This window comes from Peromyscus eremicus, chromosome 8b (assembly GCF_949786415.1).
Source record: "Peromyscus eremicus chromosome 8b, PerEre_H2_v1, whole genome shotgun sequence".
In the NCBI taxonomy this organism is placed as follows: domain Eukaryota; kingdom Metazoa; phylum Chordata; class Mammalia; order Rodentia; family Cricetidae; genus Peromyscus; species Peromyscus eremicus.
This window is the reverse complement of record NC_081424.1, coordinates 31,835,781-31,858,295: the sequence shown is the minus strand read 5'-3', so window position 1 is coordinate 31,858,295 and position 22,515 is coordinate 31,835,781. Positions and strand designations below refer to the sequence as shown.

The window sequence follows — 22,515 nt, the reverse complement described above, 5'->3', positions numbered from 1 at the left end:
ATCCAATGATGCAAACAGTGACATCGGAGATATTGGAATGACCCAATGAGGACTGTACAACGGCCATCATAAAAATGCTTCAAGAAGCCATTGTAAACATACACCAAACAAATGAAAATGTTGATTTTCAATGGAACTGAAAAATAGTCTCAGCAAATAGAAAAAAAATAAATAAATAAACATGTTTAAAACCAACGGGAAGGTTCAACAGCAGAATGAATAAGATAAAAGACAAAACAAAAACAAACAAAACATTAGACACAATGACAGAAGATACTAAACCTGACCATGGGAAGAACAGACTGAAAAATGCACACACAAGAGTTTAAGAGAATGTGAGCTAAAATAAAACGACACTTTCTAAGTTATTAAGTAAATTCGGGTTACAAGTTTTATTTTTGAAACGTCTTTGTGGATGATACAAAGAATGATTATCCTAAGAAGGATGTATAAAAATCCTTGGCAGACTAATATTATACCAAAAATGGACCCAGGAAACCGACAATTTAACGTAGCCTTTGAAAGTTCACAGGTTGGAACAAGGGCACCATCAATGCCGAGGAGAAATCATCTTCATGGTGTTACTTATTGCCATGTCCACAGTGAAGATGCTAAGTGATGGGTGATGCAGTCTCTTCAGAGCCGCAGCACAACTTCAAACCGAAGAGCTAAGCAGGCAAAGCCCTTCTCTCGCTGGTGGGGCCCCTTGTGCGGAGGAAAACATTCTTCTCAGGGAAAAATCTCACTTTGCAAGTGCCAGTGAGTCCTCTAAAGTTTCACCCAAATAAAGCCCGCTTTTAAATGGCCCAAGAAAATCACTTTCGGGGCTGTTTTCAGTATTTGTTTATTTCTAGTGAAGATGATAGGGATTATCTTTGTGCGTGTGCAAACGTAGAGTCCAATTTCTTTTAATAGCTAGACAGATTCAACTCACAAATTTTCCATCCAAGTCCAATTTGTCAAAGTCACTAAATCTGAAGAGATCCCATCACTATTTGTTTTAAAAGCAGGAGACTAATGCTTTGTCTTTTGGCAGAGGAGACAGAAAAGACAGAAATGGGGCCTCAAAAAAGTTTCGTTAAAACTGAAACTCCAAGTTAAAATGAATTCAGAACCACTTTCTATTTTTTAATGTGGCATGGACTACCCTTTACTTAGTTTTATTGCAAATAATAAGATTCCAACATCAGGTCCCCAGACCATGCTCACTGCCCCTTCTCCTTTAAGAGAGTCCCAAGAGCACTTCCAGGTGTGAAGTGTCTTTACTCCCAGTGTGTTAATAAAGCATTTAATCCTCACACAGGAAATCTGCACGAGACAGGACAGGAACACCCTGCTGATGTGCTGAGTGTCACACCATGGGCCCAGAGTAGGCATCACAAAGGATTCCCAGTTTTAACTCCACGTGACAGTTTCCAAACAATGTAAAAGTGTAGAGGACTGTATAAAACGTAAGATTCTCTCAAAAAAGATGTATGGTGCATTTTTTTTTTTAATTAAAAAAAATCAGTCTTCTTGGCTAAGGATTGGCAGATGTGTTTTCAACCTCAGTAGGTCTGAAACTGACTCTGGTCTTTCGTGGTAGAAGCTGAGTCCAGTGATGAGTTCGACATCCCTGACACGTGCTCTGTGCAATGCCAGCAACTCCTCAATCCATGAAGAATCCTGCTTCCCATGCTAGAAGGTTGGAAAAATGAAGAAGTGTCACCAGAGAGCACTCTGTCCATTTTCCCAATAAGATCCCCCTCTTCCCGCCCTAGTCACTGAGGACTTTTGGGGCTGTGAGATGATAAGCCATAGGATCCACTTTAGGCATGATGCACACTTTTGAACAGCATGTTTTCCAGTATATACAACATATACGTCTGTTACATGAGATGTATCAAATCTGAGGGAAAGAAAGGAAACTGGGAACAGATGGTTGCATTCCTGGGGGGCTTAAAAAATAGCAGAAAGCCAGGCAGTGGTGGAACACACCTTTAATCCCAGCACTCAGGAGGCAGAGGCAGGCAGATCTCTGAGTTTGAAGCCAGCCTGGTCTACAGAGAAAGTTCCAGGACAGCCAGGGCTACACAGTCAAACCCTATCTTGAAACACCAAACAAACAAACAAACAAAAAAAAAACCAAACATGAAAATGGAAACTATATATATATATAGCATGGTAGAGAAGAAAATGGGAGAAAAAAATGTGGATACAAGTTCTGGTTGTATGACTGTTATACAGGAAAACTACTTTACAAGTGAGTTTGTACTCCTTTACCATATTCTTCTAGGTGGTTTATTTATTTATTTACTGAGTTTTATTTATTTTTAAATTTTATATGTATGGGTGTTTTGCCTGCATGCATATCTGTGCACCACAACAGACAAGATCATCAGATCTCCTGGAACTAGAGTTACAGACGGTCGCTATCTGCCATGTGGGTGATACAAATCCAACCGAGGGCCACTGGAAAAGTAGCCAGTGTTCTCAACTATTGAGCCGTCACTCCTGGCCCTGTGCAAGGGTGGTTTTCAAGATCAAGTATAAAGATGTGAGCAACTGTATTATTACATGAACTCTATTTCCCATAGGAATGTTATCTTTATGGCTGCATGAAAATGGGGTTGGAAATATGTAAAATGCAATTTCATTTCTGAAGAGAGTAAAGACCTAGAGAATATGAGATCAGAAAAGAACCAAAGGTTGATTTTCTAGAAAATGAAAATAGAGATCATGGTTAAATCAGATAACATGGACAGAAATCATACATCCATATGCTATAAGCATTTCTGAAAACGGCCATGGGAAAACGTCAAAGACATATTGAAAAGCCTATAGGGCTGGTAAGGTGGCTTAGCAGTACAGGCCCTTGTTGCCAAACTTGGCTGCACAAGTTTCACTCCCAGGACAAATGTGGGAGAAGGAAGGAATCAACTCCTGAAAGTTGTTCGCTGAGATCCACGTGGCATTTGCACACACACAAGTACACACATACATTATAAATAAATGTAATTGTTTTAATAGCCCCATGCGTTCTTGGGACTTATTAGTTGAAAAATCATAGACAGACTTTTCCCATACAAAGCAGATCAGCAACCTCCCATTTCCCATTAAGCTTCAATTTCCTACTGCCTCTGCCACAACCCTTACTCTGGCTTTGAGAAGAGCAGCTAAATCTGTGAATGCCTCATCAGTGGGTAGTTTGCATGTCTTCCAACATTCATAGGAATGGGTAACAAGTGGACATAAAGGGTCTGTTTCTTCTGGCTAATGAAACAAATCTTTAGTCACTCCTTCAGAGGTAAAATAGAAGGATCAGTAACTACGTGTGGCATGCCTTAAAATAACCCCTTTTCTGGATCAAATCCAATATTTAGCATCTTCTAAGTATGTTGCCATTAAAGAATTGGAATCAATGTTTCCATCAACAAAGGAATGGTAGAGTAGAAGAGAGATTGAGTGTTTGACTCATGCCACTCAACATCATTTTGATGAAAGGATAAATTGGGGGTGGGCCTTTTTATTTTAGCAGCTTGGTGCAGAATTAAAATGTGAAATCTAAAAATCAGGAACCATTTTGAGTTCATGTGGGCCAAAGCCACATGCTAGGTGTGATGGGGCAGAAGAGAGGAATGGCCTGGGTCCCGGATGGTATCACCGACTCACAGCATTGCACCAAGTCTATATACCACTAAACTTCCTGTCATAGGAAAAAATGCCCACTCACTTAAGTCATTGTATTGATGCTTCAGTTATTTGTTCCAGAACATACTTAATGTTTAATACTTATTAAGTTATTCCTATGGGCTTTTAAAACATAAAGGACAATTGATGTATTTAATGGCAATTTAATCTCTCAAGGAAAAGAAACAATGAATGTAAAAAATTGTTCCAAAAAAATTGGAATGATAAATACGATAGGAAAGATTCTCATAATGTTACATATAGAGGCTTGTTTAAATGCTGTCTGATTACAACTTTAAAACTACTTAATAAGAGTGGAATTATAAATCCAGTTTTAGAATCCAAGAATACTCCTATCATAAATCAATCTAGACTTTAGCAACTAGGCCATAGGAGAAGTTTCTGACCAAATTTTTAATGTTTTTAAGAACAAGGTGGTCTTCTGCAAAGATGTGACATTTTCAAAGATCGATTTAAGGACCATTGAGATGGCCTTGTCACCAAGCTTGACAACCAACCTGAGTTCGATCCCTGAATCCCACATGGTGGAAGAAGAGGACTCCTCACACATATCCATAGGCTGCTACATGCATTGTGCACCAACACATGCATGCCCACAAATAAACACGCACACACACACACACACACCATACATGCTCTCTACATAAATATATAGTAAAAAAACAAGGACCACATTTAACACCATCATGCAGTTCTAAAGCTCATGTACACTCCGGAGTTGTGTTTCTTCCAGAGCAATGTAAGGTGCACGCACTATGTACGTGTCAATGTGTGAGGGAAGAAAGGAAGGCTACTTACTGGACAGCTCTCGAGGTGATCAGGCCGGTGAGGCAGAATGAAGGCTGAAGAATCTAAGTTTGTGCACTCTAAGGGAATCTCAGAGGACTGTTTGCAACAGGTGAGCACAATGAAGAAGTGAGTTGGAATCAGGATTTCTTGACTGCGGATGACTTTGCTGTTTCTGTAAAACATGTAATATACACTCTCACTAAGAAATATCTAGCCAGGCAGTGATGGTACATACCTTTAATCCCAGCACTCGAGAGGCAGATCTCTGTGAGTTCAAGGCCAGCCTGGGCTACAGAGTGAGTTCCAGGAAAGGCGCAAAGCTACACAAAGAAACCCTGTCTCGGGGAAAAAGAAAAAAAGAAAAAAAGTACCTATCTTTCTTTTAATAAGCAAATCAGTAGTACTTGCTTTTAATCAAACATATCTAAAATTCAAATTCAGTTAAATAAGCATGTTATAAGAAGTTAAATAATCATGGTGTCTCAATATTCCAAAAGATTGATGCTAATAATTAGAATATTCAAATAACTTTTTTCTATTGAAATTAGTTTTTTTCCATTTCTACCTAAAGAATATTCAGACAGTAAATATATATGTACGTATACATATGTATATACATATATTCATTTTTGAACTCTTATAACCAATATTCTACCTCTAGATCAATATGGATGGTCCTTATCTGCCACACAGTTACAGGGAATGGACCAAAGTGTCTTCTTCCAGTCCTTTCAGAGAGGACATGTCATGAGCTCTCCATCCCTTTGACTGAGTTTCTATTTTATCCCCAAACTTTAACTAAAAAGAAAAAAATCTAACTAACCACAGCCTGTCATTAAGACTGTATCCTCTGTTTTAACCCTTGGCTTATATGTTGAGCATCTTTCAAAATGTAAGGTAATAACATCACTGTTTTCAAAGATGATCATGTGTACAGTCATAACACGTAAAACAGATTGAAAATGAGAGTTCTGGTTAAAGCTGTTAGTGGGAGACATATACGTTCTCTTCTACACCCTCTACAACACGGCTTACAGGCCAGCTACGTAAAAAATTTCTGTCTCAATAGACACAGCTAAATTGGCTGGGTGTGGTAGCACACACACCTTTAATCCTCACACTAGGGACACAGAGGCAGATGGATCTCTGTGACTTTAAGGCCAGCCGAGTCTACACGGTGAGTTCCAGAACAGCTAGGACTACTGCTGTGGGATGGTCTGTATGTCAAGTGTGTTGCTGATTGGTCAGTAAATAAATCACTGATTGGCCATTGGCTAGGCAGGAAGTATAGGCGGGACAAGGAGAAGAATTCTGGGAAGTGGAAGGCTGAGAGAGAGACACTGCCAGCCGCCACCATGACAAGCCGCATGTAAAGATCCCAGTAAGCCACGAGCCATGTGGCAAGGTATAGATTAATGGAAATGGATTAATTTAAGCTGTAAGAACAGTTAGCAAGAAGCCTGCCACGGCCATACAGTTTGTAAACAATATAAATCTCCGTGTTTACTTGTTTGGGTCTGAGTGGCTGTAGGACTGGCGGGTGAGAGAGATTTGCCCTGACCGTGAGCCAGGCAGGAAAACTCTAGCTACAGACTACACAGAGAAACCCCATCTCAAAACAAACAAAAATCCCCAAATAGTAGACACAGTTAAAAACTACATATTTTACAAGTTGACATACTCCCAGATGTTTTGTCATGGGACGGTAAGAGAGTTCTCTGTGAGGGGAAAAATCTCAGAAAATCTCAGTAGAGTCTTCAGTATCTGTCTTGTGGTTGTAGGAGCAAATTTTCTTTAGAAAATGGGGTTCAGCCGGGCGGTGGTGGCGCACGCCTTTAATCCCAGCACTCGGGAGGCAGAGCCAGGCGGATCTCTGTGAGTTCGAGGCCAGCCTGGTCTCCAAAGAAAGTTCCAGGAAAGGCGCAAAGCTACACAGAGAAACCCTGTCTCAAAAAACCAAAAAAAAAAAAAAAAAAAAAAGAAAATGGGGTTCAGTTACTGCTTTAATAAAGACCAACCAGGGTAAGCATGTAGCTCAGTGGCAGACGCTTGTCTCACTTGTGCAGGGTTTGACCCCTTCCCTACACATCCTTCCCACATAAGAATCAAAAAGTATCAACCAGGTTATAAAATATTCTCCCTTCTCATTTTATAAAACCAGCTCCACTGATAGGATCTTCACGACGGTGGTGCCTTCCTTGCCAACCAATGAGAGATGGCTCGATGCTGTGTTGTTAACTCAAGGCCATCAGACGTGAGGCACTACATTTCTGTGTCCCTTCTCATTCCTCCACTCTGGACTTCTGTCGCTGTACCGGTACCGTTCTCTGCCTCGGCTTCTAACTGACCATCGATTACACAGACATCTTAAACCGGGGTTAGCATTCACACAGCGCTCATGAACTGCTCTACTGAATCAGATGGGGGAGACATGACTTGTTTCACTGAAAAAAAAAATTATTTGATTGAAAACTGAGTAATATATTGAAATACATCATAAAGATTTCAAAGGCTCCTGGGTGATTAAAAAAAAAAAAAAAGTCTCCTATGAGTATGTGAATTGTGCCGTACAGAAAAGGACCTGCTGAGTAGATGAAAATCCCCCTCGAGGACTACTTTTAGGACTGAAATACGTCCTTACTGCTTCAGGGTCTCCAAGGAATCATAGAGACCATCATAATCGAAGTCAAACACAGGACCGCTGACGACATTGACGCCGTTCCTTTCTTTGGAATATCTTTGCAGCAGGGTGTCATGGAGGTACCGCCATATGACTGCAAAAGAAGAGAAGGTGCTGCTGGAGTTTCCAAAAGCATGGTGACAGGCCACACCGCGGGGTGTGGAAGCGGCTAAAGACACGGAGCAAAGTTAGTCTTTCTGATGATAATTAGAGACTAGGTCAGCGTTGGCTCCCGTTTTAGTGTCAAGTCCAAATTCCTCCACTATTCACTTTGAGGTTTTGGAGGAGCCTGAAGGGCAAACACTCGATTCAACTCTGTCTCAGTATTTGGAAATACAGTATTGGAAATGCCTTGAGCTGAAGTCGTGATCACGTGTCTTAACCATTAAGCACCAATGCACCAGCAACAAGGATTTAGACTCACTACTGATATCTGAATTTGTCCTCTGAAAATATACATGTGTCACACGCAAAAATCTAAATAGAGGTGTCCTTACAAATGGCATATTTTGATATTCTACATCATAAATCTAAGTAGAAATGCTTCTTTACTCTTACAGGCGTCAGATACTAAAATGGTTAAGGATGCCATGAAATCTATTCATTTTAAAAATAAAAATAATTTCACAAATTTACTTAAATAAAGAACCATACTCAAAGTTGATTTATTAGTTTATTATAATCACTAGGTTACTTTACAGGGCAAACCTTACACTTTTTTTTTTGCCAAAAATGTTTCTAATATTTAAATACAAAGCAAACAGATACTAGACTATATAGAACTTTTTTTGTGTTCAAGTACTTTCAGAGTTAAACTTTGAAGGATGTATTTGATAAGTGCACATTCAATCAAAACCATAAATCCTATTCCCTATCAACTAAATCTACATATACTGAAACCATTGTCCATAAATCCTATTACATATCAATTAAATCTACATATACTGAAACCATCATTAAAGGTCTTTACCTTGAAAACTCTGATACATTGGCACTATATTAGAAGTAAGCAATGCTTCAGAATATATTTGATTTGAAATTCTATTTAGTCCTAGAAAAAAAAGAAAAAGAAAGAAAAGAACTCTTTTATACAGCACAGATAACATTTTGCAATTTCTTGTGGTGGAGAGAAAAGCATTTTTAAAAATTAACTGAGTGTCACCTGAAGCCTGTTAAACCTGCCCCAGGTCTAGGAGAAGGAAAACGCAGTACATTTGGCCAAGTTCCTTAGAAAAATAAAAATGTAAACTCATTTCTTTGTGCCGATCTTTTACCAAAGAGACACAAATTAAAGCAAGAAAGTCCCGAACCATACATTTTCAAACTTTAACCTTATTTGTTTTATTCCAACTGAAAGAATATTGTTTACAACCTTCTTAAACTTTGTTTATAACAGTCAAAGGAAGGAAGCTCTGAAGTTCTGGCTTCAGCACATCGTCTACCACCCAGAGAAAACAACCCATGGGTCTGCCCCAGCATGCCACATAAGGCTGCCTGGAGCTAGGACTCGCTCTCTTACCAACCAACAGCCAAATTTTGCCTACAGACACTTACAGGGGGCTGAACTGGAAGCTGAGGGCTTGGGCACCTGGTACCTTTTGAGTTTTGCCTTTTAAGGCTGGCTTTAAAGAGTCTTCTCATTAGCATCCAAATCTGTCAATTTAGAAATAGAGCCATGCCTTCACAAGGGCCATTGTAGAAGCTCTGTAGCAAGCTATGAAAGCTCCTCCTTCACCTACTTCCTTCACCAATCATCTTCATCGTAACCAAGCTGTATGTACGCCCTTCCTAAGATCCAGATGCAGCCTTTCACTCCCAATGAGTCATCTACCTGAAGTATTTGCACCAGGTCAATTACTCCCCCAACACACAATGAATCACACATCCAAGCCTTAGACCAATGTAATGCTTTCCCAAGTATGTTCCTAACGTATAATTTTCACTAGTAAATAAAAAGCCTCCTCCGCATAGTGCCACAGAATCCTTGGAAGATATTTCTCACTAATTTATTTTATTATTCTCATTGTTGATGTTTTTAATTTGGTGCTGCCACTCTGACCCAGGGACATGCTAGGCAAGTTCTTCAGCAGTGAGTCACGTCCTCAGACCCATGAGAGATTTGTAAGTAAGCAAAGACAGAAGCTAAGTGAAGAAAAAGCCATGAGGCAGAGGTGGGGAGGTACTTACTTGGTGGAGTGAGGAACCCATAACTTAGCTTGGAATTGTTTTTATAAAAGGAACATTTATGGATGGGACTAAAAGGAATCCGAAGGTCCTGGTATAAGCAGTTGAAAAAGTCATCTGTCGAGAGAGAGTCCTGAAGAACAAATAGTGAAGAGTCAGCAGGTATCTGACATGGAGCAGTGAAGGAAGCTAATGAATGAATTAAAGGCAAACGGTGTTGCCCAGGCATGGAGTCACAACCTTCTTCTCCAGTTTTCCATTTGTCTACAGATGTTCTCTAACTGAAGCACAAACACTCTCTACAGTGGTAAGACTATAAATCCCTATATATGCACATATCTTCGGCTGTGATGGCTTCATGCTTTGTTTATACAATTTTAGGCATTGTAAGAAATAACATTTCGATTTCTAGAAACTCTACGCCGTCTTCCATATCCAAAAATACAGCTAAAAGTTGCTGAGAGAGGGAGGAGAAGCCACTGAGAACCAAGGTGAAGCCCTCGGGGGTCGTGATGAATGTGACTTCACATAGCTTTGCATAGATTAAAAGACAATCAAAATTCAAGCAGAATCAATGACCATCACAAATAAAGGTCATAAGTAACAACAAAGCTGGTGTTCACCAAACATGGTGAGTGCTACATGCTACAAAGGGAAGAAAGTGACTGAAGGTAACCTTCAAAAAAAATTTTTAAATGCTCAGGAAATTTTGCATAATAATAAAATAAACATTTTAATAGAAATGATATGCATATATACATATCCCTATCTTTTTACTTAGGAGTCTCAGAGAGCTTAACACTAAGTTCATTTATTAAGTCTAACTGCTTCCCTCAATGGAGTTCTCTTCAATCCCTTAAGGGCATCTTGATGTCTTACCAATCACCCACAGTTCCTTTATAATTCCCCTTCCATCTAAGCACCATGGGGCTGGAGTGAGTGAGATAGTAGTCTTATTCTGGGATATTTGCACATGCTGCTTTCAAGGTCCCACTGTTCTATTGTTGGTAGGAGCAGAGAGAGGAAGTAAATGCCTCCTGGTCTGGGCTGGGATCCTCAGGCAGATGGGAGGTAGTGACAGGGCTGAGCTCTCAAGATCGCCTTAGATTTAGTCAGTTGAATACAATCCATGTACTCATATAGCCACGCATTTAGAAAAGAATAATTGTGACTGATTGCCAATCTGATTTCCTTAGATTGTAAACCAGAGTCACACAATATTAAAAATAGGGGGTAAAAAAGGATAAAGGAAAACCAGCTACTGAGGAGTTGATTCTCAGAGCCACACAGATAAATAGTGGTAGACCTAAAACTTCCCTCTAACTTTCTGGACTCTCTGTTCAGCATTCTCTTCCTTCAGGAAGAGGCAACAGATTAACACAAGCAAGCTGCTTTCAACACAGTGCAAGAGGTGACAGATACTTGCATTACTGAGGAAGGTATAAGATGTCCAGAGTGGCATGAGGAGGTCCTGGCTGTATCCACTCATAAAGTGTTGCTGGTAAAGAAGACAGACACTGTGTTTCTTCTGCAGAAGCTGGGGCCTTCCATATGGTACATTATTAAGGTCAATAGCCTCTGCTTCAGTCATAAAGGGAAAAGAAAACCATACTTTATGTTATTTGGTATTATGCAATGGAACACTCATCCAGCCCTCTCCTCTTTTGAGGCATATGGAGAAATTAGCTTTCAACCGTAAAAACCATCACAAATACTGCAAAGTACAGAACCACAAACAAAAACTTTACTTTTTTACTGGAATAGCAATGTTCTACCAAAGTATCACAAGAGGATACTACTACCTTAAATTACTAGACATTCTAGTTAGCCAGGACCCTACACACACACACACACAAAAAAAAAAAAATCTTTTTCAGACAGTCTCAGGTAGCTCAGATGGGTCTCAAAGTCAGTGTGACCAAGGCTGACCTTGAACTTCTGATGCTCCTGCTTATACCTCCTGAGTGTTGGCATTACAGGTGTATGGCACCATGCCTAATTTTATGTGGCGCTAGAAGACTGAACCCAGGACTTCATGCATGCTGGCAAGAGATCTACCACCTTAACTGCATCACAAGCCCCCTGAAATTCTTTAATATTATGTTAATTACCTACTCTTTGCTAAGTAATTATTAGGTGAAGAAAACTTATGTGGATATTTGAAGGGAAAGCCTAAGAACAAGGGGCTGAAATAAGGACACTGCAGACAATGGATTGATGGTTTTTTCCTAAGTGTCAGGGGCTTTGCGGAACTATTTTCATTCTGTTCCTTACATCTCCTACACCTGTGAAATAGGTCCTCCACCTGTTCCACAGATGAGGCGACGGCAGCTTGCAGAGAATAAACACTTTCCTTATCGTGTTGCTCCTGAGCCCACAAGCTCACCTCCACCCCAGGTTCCAAATTGTCAGCCTTTACCACATGTTGTACTACCTTGGGGAAAAGATGGCCCAAACCCCAATAGTTACAAGAGTGATCTCACATAGACCAGCTCAAGTCAGGATCAACGCAGAATTGACCACTTTGTTACAGCAAGGAAAAATACCAGGCAAATCATTGAAAGTTCAGAGGTTGCAGCAGAACTGCTCTGAGAATCCAGGCCACAATTATGAAATGTTGCTTCTGTTGCCTACAAAATCATAACCTTTGTTAAAAATTATGAGGAAGTAACTGTAGATAGATAAATCAACCTATATTAAGGAGACAGACATTTACCAGTTATTTTAAATGGAAGTCTAAACTTTCCTATAAACCTACAAAAAATTTCAAAATTTCAAAACATTTTCAACACGTTCAGAAAGAGAAGCATGGCTGTCACGAAACAGGGTGCACACCTTTCCAGTGTAAAATGGCATTTCTTGCACTATGACTAACAGGGTAGACTGACAGAGAAAATTATGTCTCATCAAACAGCTTCCCATTTCCTTACTTTATTAATTCTTTGTAAAGAATCCCCTACCTCCCCACCCTACTCCACCCCCGCAACAACTCTCTGTCACTTCCAGATTTCAGATCCAAGTGTAACATGCCTTACCATTTTCCAGGGTCAGGTTAAAGTGTTTCTCAAAGTCCACCACTGACGCAATCTAAAAGAAGTTCATAAAATGATTTTTAAGGATTAAGAGACATGCTTTAATTCTATACTGTAGCATTTCTGTAACATTGACTAAGCCAAGGAAGAAGAAGAACAACAACAAAACCCATTTACAGAGTGTTGTGTAAGTCAGAGGTCTTCCTTCTTTAAGAAGAGGAGGGTGAAAGGGGACCCATAACTGTTAAAACAGGATAAAATTATCGGCGGCCATGAAAAACTAGAAATCTGCTTTACAGTTCTCATCTCTACTCCAGGTCGAAGGAAAACAAGAGAAAGTGTAAAATAAACTCCATCTACTAACTTCATGAATGCGGCTCATTTGGTTCAGGAATTACTGGGTACTTTTACATTCTTACAACAAGGACGTTGGCACTGTGACTAGGGCAGTTACAACTAATGAAAATGGGACATCAAGTATTATAGCCATCTGAACAACCCCCCCCCAAATTTGCACTAGGTTGGGCTGTATTTTAGAAAAGGAACATTCAATAAGATGGGTTTACTCTGCTCAAGGAATCCTCTAGAATTCACCACACCCTCAAGGGATCGCGATACCAAGAGATAAAAACAGCTAAAAATACAAAAGCTAGATGGGGAGATGTCTAATAAATGGTCTGCATATGTTTTTAGATTTAATAATAAACATATAGATGCTTAATAACTGTGTTATATCCAACTTCTACATTTTAATTTCATCTTAGCTGTTTCTGTAGCATTTTCTACACACACACACACACACACACACACACACACACACACACACACACACACACCAGTGCTGTTAAGCATTGCAGTTATACCTACCCAGGAGTTACACATGCAGCCGAGGTTATTGGATGGTGATTTGATTGGACACAAATCCAGGAAGCTCTCTTCTTTGGGAAGACTTGGGGTGTAAATGGGTTTCTTTAGAAGGTGATTAAGACTGCCATGACTTCCATTATTAGGAGCTGGGATCAAACCCAACAAATCTGCATAGTTCCAAAAATGGTAAAGAGTTAATTGGAAGTTTCAAGATCAAACAAATTGATTTGTACCATGAGTTTCATTTTATTGTTTTAAATCAAATGTATCTGATTCTCTTACTATTTAATTAGAATGAAGATAGAACATACTTAGCTTTGAGCTATAGAAAGCTGTGGTTCCTTTACCCACATAAAGTTTTTTATTATTCTTTAAAAATTGTAGGGGTGTGTGTGTGTGTGTGTGTGTGTGTGTGTGTGTGTGTGTGTGTGAGAGAGAGAGAGAGAGAGAGAGAGAGAGAGAGAGAGAGAGAGAGAGAGAGAGAGAGAGAGAGAGAAAGAGAGCGGGTGCCTGTGGAGACCAGAAGAGGGCGTTGGATCTCCTGCAGCTGCCTGATGTGGTTCTGGAAACTGAATCTGAATCATTTGGAAGAACTAGAGGGTCATCTCTCCATCCCAAATGTGGTGTTCTAATACTGACATAGCGCTATACCATAAAAATTCCTGAACTTTTAATTTGTTTAAGATTTATTTTAGCCTGACACGATTGCACATGCCTCATACCTTTAATGTCAGCACTCAGGAGGCAGAGGCAGATCTCTGAATTTGAGGCTAGCTTGGTCTATACAGTGAGTTCCAGGACAGCCATGGACTCTATAGGGAAGCCCTGTCTTCTTTTATTTTTAACCATGTGTATGTGTGGGTCTATGTGTTAAGTGTGGGCACGTGAATGCTGATGTCCACCGAGGCCAACGGCATTGGATCCCACAATACACCAATTCGGAAGTCATGAATCAAGCAGGCGGTACTCATTGTGGCTCTTCCTTTATGTCTATTGACGGTGCCATCCATTCAACTAGCATTAATATCACAGACACCACACCTTCTGGAAACCTTTCACTGCCCCATACTCTTCAATGGTTTCCATCACGGCTGAGTCAAATGTCCTAAAATTAAGCCTCAGGCTCTGAGTGTTTTACCACGAGCTGTGTAAATGGAATAGGCATGTCATCGGGCGACATGCGCTGCATAGCCTTCCCGTGGCTCTCAGTCAGGGAAAGGAACACGGAAACGGAAGTATCTTCTCCCACTGCACTAGCATGCCCGCAGGGATGCCAAGTGTGCGCCCCACCCCACCTGTCTGCAGAAGGAATGTGCTGCTCACGCTTACCACACATTAAGTTATAGACTTCAATATTTTCGAAGGAGTCAACTTCAGCGCCGTGTTTGAATGCAGGTCCGTAGCCAACAAAGAGAGCCTGGATTCACCAGAAATGTTAAAGCTTATCAGTTTAACTGTGATAATAACAGTTTAATCATGTAGCTGATCAAAATTTTATACTGTCTGCACTGCACACATATATGTACATATGCACACATATATGTATATAATTGAGACCCCATACCCAGTGGGCAGCCTTGGATATTGTTTTAACTTTTATTGTATATATAACTTAAAGAGACCTAGGACATTTATTTTTATTACAATCTTTGGCTTGATGATCAGAACAGAATGAAAGATGAAATAGTTGGGTTTTTTTCCCCCATCTATGATATAGGATAAACACTTCACCCTGCCCACTTCACAGAGTGCTACAGAGATAAAATTTGGTCATTATTACAACTAGATTCAGAAAAATGTCACAGTGCCAGACAAAAGCCAGGTGTCACCTCCTTTCAGACCATAATCATGATAACCTCTCATCAATCAAATCACTGACTTTTTACCATGAGCCAAAATAGTTCATGGAGCACAGTTATGTTCAAATGACCATTAGACACTTAGGAAAGAGGTCAGTAAATCCCATGTCCATGGAAACATGAATACAAACTACTAACAAGTTCCTTAATTCCTCCCAAAGGAAAAAAACCTCAGTAACTGTCTCACTCACTATATGTCCAGACTGGGTTTTTACAACCAACCTTTCATTTATCTGACTTTCTTCAGGTTAATCCTACTGGAGGATTATAAAAGTGGAGTATACTCACTTGCATATTTGAAAACAGATTGTCAGAGCCATGAAATCCACTTCCACAGTATTTCCTTTCGGACGGATTCCTAAATTGTGACATCACATAATATTATATTATAAATTATAATAAATTAGTAAAGTAATTCTAGTCATTAAACAAAACTTCAACCACACCACTATTTTTGTTCATAAAGAACAAGTGACAATTGGTAAATCAACTTAAAGCAAATAAAACCACCTGGGTTGGAAACTCCTGGGTATTGTCCTTTATACTATATTGTTCAGAGCTGACTTGTTCATGAAACAAAAGACAGAGGTGGCCAAACCTTAGCACAGAGACGGAAGGAGCTTAGAATGCTAACTGTGTAGCTGTGACTGAAAAAAAAAATGTCATTTATCTCTATTCTGCTGGGTTGCAACTTCTCCTGTAGGTCATTTGTAAAATCTCCATAATGATGAGGCTTATAACAATGCTCAGATGTAGTATTTTGTTGTTATTGGAGGTACTGGGGACTGAACCAATGGCCTTGAATATCCTAGGCAAGCACTTTACCACTGAGCTATATCCCCACCCCTCATCTATAGTGTTTAAATAGTCACTATATACCAAACCTCCCGAGGGTAATGATTGGCTCACCATGCATCTTCTGGACTAAATGCCCAGCTCTCTAATAGGGTGGCGAGGATGAGACTGCAGTGACAGAACTGTGGTTCACTGCTTAGGTATTGTTCGCCAGGGGCATTTGTCATGATTAATGGATGGTTTTATGGGTGACTACCAAAAGATTTAATGATCAAGTACTAGGATATGAACAATATTAATCATCCAAATATTTTAGTGAGTACCCCCAACAAGCTGGGGTTTCTTGATGGGTTGGTATAAGAAAATGAAAAAGAGCAGCTACATATAATAAAGATACTTGCTTGTTATAAAGTGCTTTCACAACTGGCGGCCTTGGAAGGGTTGTTAGAAATGACTATTGTATAGAAGAGACACGGTAGTAAGTGGTAACACGTTAATGGAGATCATTAGAAACAATCAGCATGGATGTGAGCAGCCAGAGCAACGGTTCTTAGGTAGAACTGATCATCTCTCCCCAGGAGATGTTTAGCACTGTCTAGAAACATTTTCAGCTGTCATAAGTGGAGAAAGAAAGCTAGAAACAAGTTCAGGGTCCTGTCAAATTTCCTGTAATGGACTGAGCAGCTCACAGAATTATCCAATTCAAAATGTTTAGAAAGTTAGAGCGAAAAACCTCCTACACGTATGTTAGAAAGGGGCCAGGCTTCACCTTGAATGGATACTAGAACAGGCTGAGCATGCCCAGGATGTTTACAAAACTTACAACGCAAGTTGCCACTGAGGGTCCAAATAGAACGTCAGGGGCTCGATCCTGTCACTTTTAGCGAAGTGCAAGCGCTTGGGTAAGAAGTGTTTCAGGTACGGCCTAAAGTGCTGGTTTGGCTCCCGGCACTGATGTTGCAGAAGAAGAAGAAGGAAAAAAAAACTGTTATTCTCTCGTCATCTGGGCATACACATCTCTTGAAAAATCCCTTAACTTCAGATAGGCTTTACTCACAAACGTTTTACCTGCCAGTCAGGAAGACACAGGTGCTGGTAGGAAACTAAGGGTTCTTACTAGCTACAGAATTTGAATGGTAGTTGAAACTTTCATAGGGTGTTATAATTACTCCTGAGCAAGAGTCCTAGGACTCTTAGAGTGTCACTAGGTTACAGTGGAGTTACAACTGATATACTTATTTCATATGCCCTGTTAAATACAACTCTAAAAATAATCTTTAGTACTTAAAGTGTATCAAATATGAAATATAACATATACAAAACTCAGCACTCAGACAAAATTGTATTTTTAAAATAGATATGTAGTATACACCAAATCAAAACCAAGACTGAGGATGTGCAGTTCAGCGGGACACCATGCCCTGGCATGTATATTACCAAAAATAGCAATAACTAATGAAAAAATTAAGATACTCACAGAAAGATTTTTCACGAGGCCTTCATAATTAACTAAAGGGACAAACAAAAGAATTAATAGCTAACGATATATTACAATTAAAAATACAAATGATATAAGATATTATATTGTTACACTCAAACTCATCAACAAAATACCAAAGCATATTTTTCTTGCCTTTTTTGAGTAAAACAGGGTCTCATGTATCCCAGGCTGGCCTCAAACTCATTATGTAGTGGAGGATGTCTTTGAACTCCTAATCCTCTGGCCCACAACTCTGGGACTAAAGGAATGTGTCACCATGCCCAGTCCATGTGGCACTAGGGATCAAACTCGGGGTTTCATGAAACTAAGCAAGCTCTCTGCCAGTGGAGTTATGTCACCAGCCCCCAAAGCTTATTTCAAACAGCTCATTCATTACATCACTGCTTGGCCATTGCAAAGGATAGACAAATCCTTAGATACCTCTCTGTAATGATGGCCAAGAAATGGTGTCACGTTGGTACATAAAAAGAACACTAATACATTATCTATCTACCCATCCATCTGTGCATCCATATGCTTGCCCATTTATCTACATCTGCTTGTTCATCCATCCATATACTCATCTATACAAACATCTATCTGTATATCCATCCATCTAGATCTAGTATAACTTTACTGTGTAATAATGAAAACATACGGTTTCGATACATTATAGAAAATACTTAGGAAGACATATTCCAAACGTAACAAGTTGGTCTAAGGAGAAGAAATGAGTTGTGATGTAGAGAAGAAAATGACTTTTTTTTCTCTTTGTATATTTCACAATGCAATAACAGTTCTAGAATTTCCAGATAAAACCAACACAAAGGAGAGAGCACGTAGATTGGTGTAAAAGCTGAGTGTAAGGTAAGGTCATTAGATTGGCCTAGTGAACTCCATGCTACATATTAGTAACAGTCCAGTTTTCTAATTTTACTTGACTTCTCTATTTGGTTCTACATAAATCTGAGAAAATTACCCAGACAAAAGAATCCATATTGTATGTAGATAGAGGAATCGATATACAGCTTTTGCTTTAATCTGGGAAATTTGGAGCCCTAACTGGAATGAAGCTGTAGCTAAAGCTCAGCCACATGCCAAACACCACTCAGGAATGTCAGTCGATAAATGTTAATCTCAGCCATTCCATGCCAAATGTCACCCAGGAATGTCAGCTACATGTTTTCTAACAGGTTATTATCCAGGCACAGTCACCCCTCAGTATCCACTAGCAATGTCTCTAGGGCCTTCCCAGAGATACTAGCATTGTCAGATGCCGAGTCTCCTACAAAACGATGCAGTCTTTACATATAACTTACATGATCTCTCTGTGTATTTTAAATCATCCCTGCATTACTGACAATGCCTTGCAATTCAAGCGAACTACAACTAGTTATTAGACTGTATTACTTAAAGAATAATGACAATAAAAATATCTGAACATGCTTGAAAGAGACACCTTTTCTTCTTTTCTTTTCTTTTAATCCACAATGGGTTGGGTCAAGGGTCTTCCATGGAACCTCTCTCTGGATATGGTTGTATTACTTTTCCAATTAAAAAACAAAACAAAACAAAACAAAAATTTCTTGTTTTTTGGATACGGAGCCCCTGGTTTGTATATATCTGCACAAAAATTTTCTTGCCATGAAATGTATTTTTCTTCATTAATATTCAACCATCTCTACTGAAATTTATTTCATTGCAGAGTCCAAACCTAACCCAATTTTGATAATTCAAATATATTTATATTTTCCATTTCAAAACTAATTATATCAAAAATATAAACAAAACCAAAGATGTAAACCAAAGTGGGAGCAGTAGATCTAAAAGACAGTTAGAAGTGAGCTTGATCTGCAGAATAAGAATCTTTGTGTGTGTGTAGTTTTGTAGACCAGGCTGGCTTTGAACTCAGAGATCTAGCTGCCTCTGCCTCCAGAGTGCTGGGATTAAAGGCATGCGCCACCACTACCTGGCAATAATAAATATCTTTAATCATGCCTTGGCAGTTTGTGTTCCCATGTGGTCAGGAGAGAAGATGAAATTACTGGTCTTACTCTGTGTAAAAGATGCATGCTATTGCTTTGGGAAATTGTTGAAGAAAATCATTATCTAACCTTTAAAAACATAGCTGGATTTTTCTTATAAGCAGTGTATAAAACTTAATAAATAAAGCATAAATTGTCATATGAAATTATATTAAGATCACCAAATAATGTTTAGTCCAAGAATATAAAATTGGTAAAGTGGTTAAGCTATCTTCACTCCGATAAAACTCACTTAAGCACAGAATATGTGCTTTGAGATGTAATCATGCTTTCCTATGGCTGACATACATTGATGTAGAGCAATACATTTTCACTAGTGTTGTCTAATGGTAGCAAATAGTTCCACTCACATGAATAGTATTTCTCTGGAACGTCAGTGGGTCTCAGTCGAGCAGCAGGTCCATAGACAACTTTAACATTGTTCACATCCCCCAAATACTTATTCAGGTACACATACTTCTTACAACTGCCTTGTTCCATGCCTGGGAGAAGTAAACCACAGAACATGTTGAAACATGACTAAAGAAAGCAACACATAAAGCCTTCTTTCACTTCCAGAGTTTGTTTTTTTTCTTTGTTGTTATTGTTTGTCTGTTTTGTTTTGTTTTGTTTCGTTTTGAGAGAAGGTCTCTCTATGTCGTTCCTGGAACTCATTATGTAGATCAGACTGGCCTCGATCTCACAGATCTCTGTTTGCCTTGGCGACTTGATACTTCCAGAATTTAATTGATTATATACACATAGAATTCAGTGCTCATAACAGTTGGACATCTGATAAGACACAAAATGTCAGCTAGATGCACAACTTCATATTTTTCACTATATTTCACTATATTTATGTGTATGTGTGTGTGCCTACATGTGTATATATACCACATGTATGTAGAGGAAGCCAAAGGATATTGAGCCCTTGAACCGGAGTTATATGTGGTTATAAGTCTCCTGATGTGAGTGCTGGACCCTGAACCCAGGTCCTCTGCATGAGCAGTTAACACTCTTAATGGCTGAGCCATCCCTCCAAATTTTCAATATATTTTCCTGTTCCTTCATCCCCAAATTTTAATTTTAATTTGAGTGTTCCTTCTTATTGACGAATTATGATATCACCATGTGAGTAAATTATGATGTCTTACCACAGTTGAAGAGGGCGATTTACCCCATATCACCTCATATTAAACTGGAATATATGTCTGTAGCATGAGATCCCTAAACATACAAAATGTTATGACTGTTTCCTAAGATAGCTCTTGTAGTGGGTAGCCATTCCAGCTTTGATCTGGAAGTTCCAACCCTCATTGAGACTTCAGCAACTGTCACGCCTACAAGGCAGGGCCAAGGGAGGCGCCTGGAGACTGGAGAGCTGGATCGGCCCCTGGACGGGAGAGGTGGACCAAGCAGAGCTCCAGAGAACACCGCTGGACTGCCATACACCTTCCCCAGACCCCGTGACCTACCTATCCCTTAATTTGTAAGTTACGCCATTAAATAAATCTCCTTTTAACTACGTGGAGTGGCCTTAATAATTTCACCAATAAGCTCTCTATTTCTGAAGTAAAAACAAGCAATATTAGCAAAAGAAAGCAGAAAAAACCTAGTTTATATTTTCTTGCATGAATGGTATTCTGTATTCCCAAAGCTATATATAATCATGTATCACAAAAGCTGCATTTTAGGGACTGCTGACATAGTTCAGCTCAGAACCATGGTGGAAGGAAAGCCTGACTCCCCTAAGTTGCCCTTTGACCTCCACAAGCACACTGTGGTGCATGTGTAAGCATGCAAATAATTAATTAAATTAAAACTGTCAATAAACTATATTGTGAGAAACAGAAATAAAAGTAATATTTACCACCTCCAAAGTCAGATTTACCATGCTAAAACAAATTAAAGAAATACATAAGAATGTGTCCCAATTAAAGCTAAATTATAGTTACCCAAATTTTATACTGGAGGTTATTAACACTTTAAATTCTGTAGAATTTTCTTAAAGCAGAAATTAGATACATTATGGCTGGTGTTTTCATGAGTTTCTTTAATTTTACGCTTTACTCATTTTATATTTAGTGTGTCTTCCCTAAAAACTATTCATAAGAAACTGTATTTTTAAAAGATGTATTACCCATAACATTCAGTAGAAATAATGAAACAAGAGTCAATCAAGCCACCTTTTAAAAAACACTGGTTTATCTATAGAGCAAATGAATGAAGTCAGGTTACCATGGTCTGAAATGAGGATGAGGTTCAAACACCTATCCAAGCTCAGGTACTTCAGGCCATCCATCAGCATGCCAACCATTCGGTCAACCTTCTGCAAGGCCTTGATGACCTAGGAATGGGAAGCAGCCTTGTGTGATGCACTCCACACAAATTCTATTTCTACATATTCACAGTCTACTCAAAAAAAGGAGGGAGAGAGGCAGGAAGGGAGGGAGGGGGGAGGAAGGGAGAGAGGGAGGGAGGGAGGGAGGGAGGGAGGGAGGGAGGGAGGGAGGGAGGGAGGGAAGGGCTACTGAGGTCTTGATAAACTATGATAAATGCACATTAGACCAATACTGGTCAAGATCATAAAAATCTGCCAATCATTAAGAATAGCATGGTCCAGATTTTATATTTACACAACAATATTATCTGGGGCTCCTTCATTAACTGGTTCCTCCCTGAGATCCAAGTATCAAATTAAGACTAGACTCAGTTAAACCAGAATAATACTCCCTCAAGTCTGTAGTTCTGGGCAGAAATCAGTGCAGTCTTAGTTAGCATTTCACTTTTCACTATCAATTTCTTCTTGAACTTTTTAATCATTTAAATGGTCACTGTATGAGCACAGTGTTTCCATATTTTCAAAAGGGTTAAGGTTAATCCATAAATGTTTCATCTAGTGCTATGTACTTTTAAAAGAGAGACTTACTGACTCTCAGGAACGGAACTCTTTATTTCTTTTGTACATTGATATTCCAAGGCTATGGAAGCACTAGTAGTTTGGTTAGGCTGCTTTCTGGCATTTTCTTTTCCTCTCACCTTATAAAGGAAGTCTTGCCTGTATTTTCTGTACTATCTTTACTTAGAGCTTGTACATCTCAGTTTAATATGAGAT

At 39.3% G+C, this 22,515-nt stretch overlaps 1 protein-coding gene across 2 annotated transcripts in view; it reads right to left on the bottom strand.

The window, feature by feature from the left end:
- Positions 1–382: 382 nt before the first annotated feature.
- Enpp1 (ectonucleotide pyrophosphatase/phosphodiesterase 1) overlaps positions 383–22,515 on the bottom strand; it is a 64,467-nt gene continuing 42,334 nt past the window's right edge. The window contains exons 12-25 of one of the 2 annotated variants that reach the window (XM_059272642.1): positions 21,639–21,747; positions 19,772–19,903; positions 17,374–17,405; positions 16,720–16,847; positions 15,390–15,459; positions 14,572–14,659; positions 13,243–13,409; positions 12,379–12,430; positions 10,770–10,924; positions 9,347–9,476; positions 8,130–8,210; positions 7,121–7,253; positions 4,489–4,651; positions 383–1,677 (exon numbers count right to left, since the gene is read on the bottom strand). In XM_059272642.1, coding sequence (XP_059128625.1) covers positions 1,507–1,677; positions 4,489–4,651; positions 7,121–7,253; positions 8,130–8,210; positions 9,347–9,476; positions 10,770–10,924; positions 12,379–12,430; positions 13,243–13,409; positions 14,572–14,659; positions 15,390–15,459; positions 16,720–16,847; positions 17,374–17,405; positions 19,772–19,903; positions 21,639–21,747 — 1,611 coding nt within the window. In that variant the 3' untranslated portion in view covers positions 383–1,506. The remainder of the gene's footprint in view (positions 1,678–4,488; positions 4,652–7,120; positions 7,254–8,129; positions 8,211–9,346; positions 9,477–10,769; positions 10,925–12,378; positions 12,431–13,242; positions 13,410–14,571; positions 14,660–15,389; positions 15,460–16,719; positions 16,848–17,373; positions 17,406–19,771; positions 19,904–21,638; positions 21,748–22,515) is intronic. The other variant, XM_059272643.1, reaches the window with a different exon arrangement.